This window comes from Aedes albopictus, chromosome 2 (assembly GCF_035046485.1).
Source record: "Aedes albopictus strain Foshan chromosome 2, AalbF5, whole genome shotgun sequence".
Lineage (NCBI taxonomy): Eukaryota > Metazoa > Arthropoda > Insecta > Diptera > Culicidae > Aedes > Aedes albopictus.
The window spans coordinates 389,471,751-389,480,169 of NC_085137.1; the positions used below are offsets into that span (position 1 = coordinate 389,471,751).

The 8,419-nt window shown below is 43.3% G+C and overlaps 2 protein-coding genes across 2 annotated transcripts; one reads left to right on the forward strand and one right to left on the reverse strand.

Annotated features, from left to right (window-relative positions):
• Nucleotides 1-372: 372 nt before the first annotated feature.
• LOC109404554 (histone H4) lies at nucleotides 373-748 on the forward strand. Its single transcript, XM_029879026.2, has one exon. The coding sequence runs from the start codon at nucleotides 427-429 to the stop codon at nucleotides 736-738; it is 312 nt and encodes a 103-aa protein (XP_029734886.1). The 5' UTR covers nucleotides 373-426; the 3' UTR covers nucleotides 739-748.
• Nucleotides 749-4,711: 3,963 nt separating this feature from the next.
• On the reverse strand, nucleotides 4,712-5,512 carry LOC115270063 (histone H1-like). The gene has a single exon (XM_029879035.2). It carries the CDS (start codon nucleotides 5,442-5,444, stop codon nucleotides 4,764-4,766), a length of 681 nt encoding a protein of 226 aa, XP_029734895.1. The 5' UTR covers nucleotides 5,445-5,512; the 3' UTR covers nucleotides 4,712-4,763.
• Nucleotides 5,513-8,419: the final 2,907 nt, after the last annotated feature.

The window sequence follows — 8,419 nt, forward strand, 5'->3', positions numbered from 1 at the left end:
ACATTTTGTATAAACAAAGGAAAACATGATGAACAGTTGAAAGCGTCAAAAGCGCCGCCTCCTAAGAAGCATTCGTAAATTACATACTGGGGGATTGGGGTCGCTGAAATATCACGAAACTGGAGCCACGGGCGAATTGTGAGTTGCATATTGATTGTTGGTACGAGCCATCGTAGATGAAGAAAATTGTTTTCAATCCAAACGAATACGTTGAAACGAAGCGAAAGAATGAGGGTCGAATTTTTGTAGTACTCTTTTATATGCTTGGTTCATCGCAGGCAACCAATCACAAGCCATAGAAGAATAGAAAAAGCAAGCATGGCAAGAAGAAGTTACCCCTCGAGTAGGTATAAAAGCGGCAGCATCAGTTTCGTAGGGCATCAGTTTCGTTACACCCGTAGTCGAACACAGAAGTAAATATCCAAAATGACTGGCCGTGGCAAGGGAGGCAAAGGACTCGGAAAAGGAGGCGCCAAGCGTCATCGCAAGGTTTTGCGTGATAACATCCAGGGTATCACCAAGCCCGCCATCCGTCGTCTGGCTCGTCGTGGTGGAGTCAAGCGTATCTCCGGTCTCATCTACGAAGAAACTCGTGGTGTGCTGAAGGTGTTCCTGGAAAACGTCATCCGTGATGCCGTCACCTACACTGAACACGCCAAGCGCAAAACCGTTACCGCTATGGATGTCGTGTACGCCCTGAAGCGACAGGGACGCACTCTGTACGGTTTCGGAGGTTAAATCACAGGTTTCTTCTCTCAAAAAACGGCCCTTTTCAGGGCCACCGAACGTGTGTACAAAAGAGTTAAACAGTCAGTTTTCTACCGCCAAAAAGCAACAGTACCTAATATGTCGTGCCTATGGACCTCAGAACGGAAGTGATTGATTGTAATGATGAAAATGTGCATCCAATTTGTATATAGTACCTCCATTGGGAACCTCTCGATATTCTATCTTTCGTGCACCGTAGCACCGGAAAGCTGAACACGACGATAAGTAAGTACATAAAATTAAAATGAAACCTGGGAACCAGAAGCGCTTGCCTCCGTATCGGAATTTGGCCAGCCAAAAATGCTCCGCTTCGAGTTGGAAATGCTCGAATTGAAAAGCTAAGCAAACACGTCCCCATACTTCCAGAGCGTCGCTTATACATGTTATGCACGTAGGCAGCTCAAATCATACTTATCAAGGCAAGGGAAACTCCAGTCTTGAAGATGACAGTTTTGTTTAATATTTCCCACATCCAATATGTATGTTTCGAAGAACTTGATTGTTAACAATGGTTGCAATGCCGCCCAACGCCAAGCGTCGGTAGAACCGGTAAACTGTATAGCAATAAATCATGGATGTATGCATCCCTACCCGGGATTTCAATGGCGTGTACCATACGTTCGTGACTGTACGCTTGGGTGTGAATGTATCCCTATCCCGGACTTCAAAGCAGCATGTCAATAATTTAGGGGCCATCCATAAAGTACGCCACGCTCGAGACGGACGAGAGGGGTTTTTTGTAAAGTTGTGACAAGCAATGCAAAAGTACGGAGGAGGGAAAGGAGAGTTAAAATTCTCGATTACAGCGTGGCGTACAAGGTTATATGCAGAACCTGGCCTCCTAAAGTGAGGTTAAGTTTAGTGAAATCCCATTTCGTATTTTAGTGATTCGAGTCGTTCCAGATAAAATTTAATGTAGGATCGGGGTAGAAAAATTCAATTTATCGATAAATTTACCAAAAAATTGACGAATCAACTGATGGGGAACTGGTATTTCCCTCTCAAACTTCCAAATTTTCACGACATAATCTCTACTTTTAATCGCCAATTGAGAGGAAACAAACCATCGTCGTTTATCAAAAACTCAAACGCAGATTTTAGTCTCGCTAAAACCACAACCAATGCTAATAAAAATTCTACTCTACTCACTATCTGGATAACAGTGCAATTATTTTCAATGACGGTTTTGTGATTTAGAGCAAGAAAACTGCGTTGTCTTGCACAGCTCGGTATCCTGCCATCCGAAATATAAGCTGCCATGTTGGCCAACAATTTTCACAGCTTGCCCACCATGCGTGCCGAAACGCAGCGGCGGTGAGTGCTCTGCGGCACTCACACGGTGAAACAAAGCCACACACAATTGAGCGTGTTATTCGTATACACTCCAAATCGTGTTACACGCGTTCGTTCATTCTCACTCCCCTTGGGAGAATGTCTCGCCGGTTCTCACCACGGATCGAGATTTGGCAGTTTACTAAACATGAAGCTCAAACGGGCTGAGAAAATCCATTCTCAATTTTGTGTCACGTTGTTTTACCGTGCGCAATTTCTTAATCGTGATACACCGAGAAAAAATTCTACTCGGTCAGCTAAAACTTAACGAAAACTGAGCAGGAAAACAGAAGTAGGAATAACGCAGGGACTGAGTAGAATTTTTCCTCGGTGTAGGTAGTCAGTTCAGTTCGGTGTCCGTCTAGCTGAGTGCCGCGTCTCCGTTGCGGGAGTGCCAGTTTGATTCATCGTTCAAAATTTGAACCTATAGCGGAAGACTGCCGCCGGAAGTACAGTGGTCATGCACACAGCGTGAATGTGTCGATTGTAAATAGTTTGTTTTGTTCTTGTGCCCGGGTGTTGAATCGCGTGTGTCGCGGAGTGTTGTCGCCTGTTTAACCCACCCGGCCGGCAGTGCCCTAAACTGGGATCAGCAAGCCGTTCACTATTGAGGTACACGGAACTACAAATCAACCCAAATTTAAGTTGTTTTGACGCAATCCCGGTCTTCCGTGGAATAACTCAAATTTGCGTCAAACAGCGAAAGTGGTGAGTGAGTAGTTCTCGTTTGAGAGTGGCAAAAAAATTAACCCACTGGTAAGTTATTTTCACCCAACGGAGGCCTCAAATGACGCAAATTTGGGTTAACTCAAGAAAACCCAAATTTGGCTTCTTCCACGGAGGAGCAGTGGATGCGTCGGTGCTTCTCTCTTTGTTTTCGACAACATTGCGGTGGGGCGAGGGAGAAAACAACCCAACTTTGAGTTAAAACTAAAAGCAGTTTAGCCAAATTTGAGTTTTTAAAACTTATTCTTTGGGTTTTAATATTTTTCCGTGTATGTGTAAAACTGCGAAGAACTTGTGCATCCTGCACGGAACTACAAATCAACCCAAATTTAAGTTGTTTCGACGCAATCCCGGTCTTCCGTGGAATAACTCAAATTTGCGTCAAACAGCGAAAGTGGTGAGTGAGTAGTTCTCGTTTGAGAGCGGCAAAAAAAATTAACCCACTGGTAAGTTATTTTCACCCAACGGAGGCCTCAAATGACGCAAATTTGGGTTAACTCAAGAAAACCCAAATTTGGCTTCTTCCACGGAGGAGCAGTGGATGCGTCGGTGCTTCTCTCTTTGTTTTCGACAACATTGCGGTGGGGCGAGGGAGAAAACAACCCAACTTTGAGTTAAAACTAAAAGCAGTTTAGCCAAATTTGAGTTTTTAAAACTTATTCTTTGGGTTTTAATATTTTTCCGTGTATGTGTAAAACTGCGAAGAACTTGTGCATCCTGCACGGAACTACAAATCAACCCAAATTTAAGTTGTTTCGACGCAATCCCGGTCTTCCGTGGAATAACTCAAATTTGCGTCAAACAGCGAAAGTGGTGAGTGAGTAGTTCTCGTTTGAGAGCGGCAAAAAAAATTAACCCACTGGTAAGTTATTTTCACCCAACGGAGGCCTCAAATGACGCAAATTTGGGTTAACTCAAGAAAACCCAAATTTGGCTTCTTCCACGGAGGAGCAGTGGATGCGTCGGTGCTTCTCTCTTTGTTTTCGACAACATTGCGGTGGGGCGAGGGAGAAAACAACCCAACTTTGAGTTAAAACTAAAAGCAGTTTAGCCAAATTTGAGTTTTTAAAACTTATTCTTTGGGTTTTAATATTTTTCCGTGTGTGCTTTCATTGTACCAAGGGCGTGTAGATCTAAGATTTCCAGAGGGCTGTCAGTAGGCACACTGGGTTAAACGTTTGAAATCCTCGGTCAGAATTGCAGTTCTGTCCGATGAGTGGGGAACTGGTTGGCGATCGAAAGTGAGATTGGGGTCTCCGGTTAGCCTAGGGGATAGGGTTTTCGATCGCCAACCCGGAGACGGCGGATTCAATTCCTTTTCCAGTCGGGAAATTCTGTTACATTTTGCTTCGATGAAAAGTTCTAACTTTCCCAGTAATGATCTCCAGATAAACGATAAAATCACCCCAAATGCGATTGCAGCTTTAGCCATGCTACCCAGAATAAGTGCACATTGAGACAAATTTTAGTGTACGTATATCGAGGGTAAAATGCACGTTATATCGAAGCGCGAAGACAGAAATGGCTGTATCGTGACAATTAGTGCTTCTCACGATTGGTGTTTGTGAATTTCATCATTTCAAGTGCAGCCTTCCAGGTGACTTGCTCTATGTCAACCGGGTAGTAACAGGAATTTCACCAACCAATCAATCTGCAGGGAAGTTGCAGTCATTTTCAATTAACCTTAACTACACCAACACGGTGGAAGCTCGGCGGCAGCGAAAAGGCAACACTCAATCATGCCGAGCTGACCGGCCTATTTGAGAATTGCACCTAGCAGTATTCTAGGAAACGTATGACCTGGCATTGGATGATAGGAAACCATTTCAACTTTTAACTCTTTGGTAAGATCTAAGATGGTAGTCCTGAAAAGGACTGATTTGAAAGTGGGATACTGTTTCGCAGTATGGCGACTGATGGTTCCGAAAATCGCCAGATTACTTCTTGGCGGCGGTTTTCTTCGCGGCAGCTTTCTTGGCGGGGGCGGCCTTCTTCGGTTTCGGGGTCTTTGGCTTCTTTGCGGCGGTTTTGGATGGCTTGGTGGCCTTTTGTTTCGGGGCAGCGGCCTTCTTCACACCTCCGGCCTTTTTGGCGGCCTTTGCACCGGCAGCTTTGGCTTTTTTCGCTGCAGCTGGTTTCTTGGCTTTCTTCTCGCCGGCTGGCTTCTTGGCTTTCTTTTCCCCAGCTGGTTTCTTGGCAGCCTTCTTCTTCTCACCGGTAGCCTTCTTGGCTTTCTTCTCACCGGCCTTCTTGGGCTTTTTCTCGCCGGCGGCCTTCTTGGCCTCAGCCTTCAGCTTGAACGATCCGGATGCACCAGTTCCTTTGGTTTGGACAAACTTGCCCTTCTCGACACCGTTCTTCAAGGCCTTCTTGAGGAATGGGGCCAGCTTGGCGACATCGCACTTGTAGTTGGCAGCGATGTACTTCTTGATGGCCTGCAGGGACGATCCGTTGCGCTCCTTCAGGGTTTTGATAGCAGCAACAACCATATCGTTCACTGGAGGATGGGTCGATGGCTTCTTCGGCTTGCCCTGTCCCTTAGGGGCCCTTGGCTTCTTGGCCTTGGCTGGCGAGGCAGCAGGAGCTGCGGCAGCGGCTTCGGCGGCAACTTCAGACATTGCGGTTGGTTGGTAGTAGGTACAGCGACACTGACACGTTGGTGTAAACGAATGAATGAAGGTAAATCCGACAACAGTGCGATGTTCGATAATGATGTCTGTGTTAGGGATGCAGACATGATCGTTCACTTATTGAGTGTTCGCAAAATATTGTCTAATTTTTTGGTAACATGTTTCTAAAACGCTATTTCACATTTACTGGGAGCAATAGTTGAATAACTTTTCTGTACAGTTAACAAGCACATGAGTCTAGCTAGTGGCACAACATTGCTGTTGGGGTTCCATGTCAGAAATAGCTTGGCAAAAACGTGTCCTAGCAGCACCCGTGAGTCATATGATGTGGGTTCACCCGACAAAACAGTCAATAGTTGCTATTGAAACAATGTCATCGTCCATGTCGGTAGTGAATTTCAAAAGCCCAATAGTTACTCTATTCAGTGACATCCATACCGAGCAAGTATTCGGTCCGGTAATGCCTTAGAAATGGCTCTAAAACAAAGTCCTTCCCGGTGCTAGTACGCGTTGCTGCGTGCTTGGTTTTAGGGAAACTTTGGGCAATACCGTTTTATGAATTTTTTTCCGTAAATAATGCTTCAAACTAGTGCTTAGCTGTACTCCAATCGGACAACTCCGTCGGTTTACGCACATTTAGTTTATGTACAAAAGTTCTACGACCTAAACGCATGCTAACAGAAAACATCATTTCCCGCCTTGGTAGCAGTCCCAGCTGTAGTTGACCGAAGCAGACCAGTACTTTGTCCCAGTCTTTGATGCCGCAGCAATGAGCACGATTTAAAAGGGTAATATTAGATGTTATCACAGATCTAGAGTTAGTTTCACATCAGGATCTTGCGGAAACAAATTTGAATACATTATACACCTAACAGCAGCCAAAAATCACGAAAATCTGCCCAGTAGTGCGAATCTATCACAAGTCCATCGAGTTGTTAGCTTGTTTGATGTACGATCAACATTGAGAGTTATTAGAGCCGTCGTTGGAGTTCAAATTCAATCTGAATTTGAATGAATGTAGTAAGTGTTTGCACCCCCTAAAATTCCGGCCCTCCAATGCCAACATCTTTTGGCAGATACGCGCATTTCGACTTCCACTTGCAGTTTTCCGCAATCGAAGAGCTAAGTCGGTTCAAGTTCAGTCTGGATGTAATCGAAACTAACGAACAAAAACTGACGCACTGCATCTGTTCTCCGATGGTGCAAAAGCTATGATTTGACTGACCTAAACCACCGGACGACACAGGCTAGACATGTTCGGTCCGATGGATTCATCTCAAAGGCGTTCCGAAAATGTAGAGCTGACAATTTTGCCTTACGATTCCAGGATGAAAATGAAAACAAAAACTAATACGACGCATACTACAGTTGGAAGATGCCCGCAACGCCAGGATACTTGAATCCTGTGTAATATAAGTTTTCTTGGCTTTGTATGATATTTTGTATGAACAGTACATGTAGTGGAGCTGTTGCTTTGGGGTGACTATGGGCCAGGCAAAAACAATTAAATCATTTTGAGAACCCTACAAATGTTTTAACGACTTTGAGCATTCACATTACATTTCGACACCAACATTTCAAAAGGGCGTAACTGCTTTTCGAGTCATCACCTTCTTTTAAAGCTGTGGATCATGTATTATGCTTTCCATGTATTTCACAACAAGTACCAGATGGGAAAAACTCTCCTCTTTCCGACAACCACGGTGGTTTGAGTGTAAGGGAGGCAGTACGACCTACAGCTTTGAAAGAAGGTATTACTTTCAAATGCAGTTACGCCCTTTTGAAATGTAGGTGCCGATTTTTAACATTCTGTGCAAAGTTGTGAAGATTCTATTGATAATGCTAGTTGAAATTATATTTTAGGGACAGCGTATGTATTGTGTTATATCGTTGATCGTCGACAAGAAATTCATTTTTTACGTTTATAAGTCTTTGATGTTTTTTTAAACTGATCAAAGACATTTAAGTTAACTTAATTAATTAAACAATTGTGTGCAACTATCTGTATATTTATTGTTTTCATTTGCAAGCTATACTTGCTAATATTGAACTATTTTATTTGAATTTAAATGTTTGGATCAATGTTAACCCCTGAAAGCGATGAAATTAGGTCAATTTTTATAAGGTTATATCAACGTTTAAATGAATTTCAGACCATTTACTTGGTGATCCTAAATCATACATGAATGAATGATTATCCTCAATTGAACTGAAATATTGTTGCAATGTTGAAAAAGGGATGGGCTTTGCAATTTTGACCCAATGAGACACCAATGGCAGTTCTATGCATAATTGTCCGATGTATATGGGATTTGCAAGGGACAATTATTCATAGGACGGCAGTATAGAGGTGTTGAATTTTTCGAGAATCGGTCCACGATTCACGAAAAATTTCTGATGATGATGAACCTGGGCGTGTTAGTGAAACACTTATTGTAAGTAAAAGTTTCTGTCAATTCCAACTAAGTATTTCCATCCTGTGACAGATACGTATTTCGCCCTCAATTTTACTCGTGCTTGACTCGAAGCCACTAAAGGCGACCTTACGTATCTGTCATATAGGATGCAAATATCGTAAACCGGGGTCAAATTGATCAGTGGGGTGAAATTGATCTTCGCGGACTAAGTTGTAATTCCATTTTTGTAACTTCTACACGTCGTATGATCATAAAAATGCTTACTTCATCTAGTTCATAGATGTCTATAGAAGAGTGTGGACTTTTCAGTTTTGCCTTTCTCGTTCACCTAAGTGAACTGAAAGGCTATATGTTCACTCAAAAAAAAAATTTTCGATAGGAGGCTCGGAGGGTCAAGTCACATATACCAATCAACTCAGTTCGACGAATTGAGATGATGTCTGTATGTGTGTATGTATGTGTGTCTGTGAACAAAATAAGTTCACTCACTTTTAAGGCACTTCCCATTGGCCGATTTTTCGGATTATAGCTCGAATCGAACCGAAA

Excerpts from the sequence above, each read along its gene's own strand:
- LOC109404554 (XM_029879026.2), top strand. The coding sequence starts at position 427 with ATGACTGGCCGTGGCAAGGGAGGCAAAGGACTCGGAAAAGGAGGCGCC.
- LOC115270063 (XM_029879035.2), bottom strand. The coding sequence starts at position 5,444 with ATGTCTGAAGTTGCCGCCGAAGCCGCTGCCGCAGCTCCTGCTGCCTCG.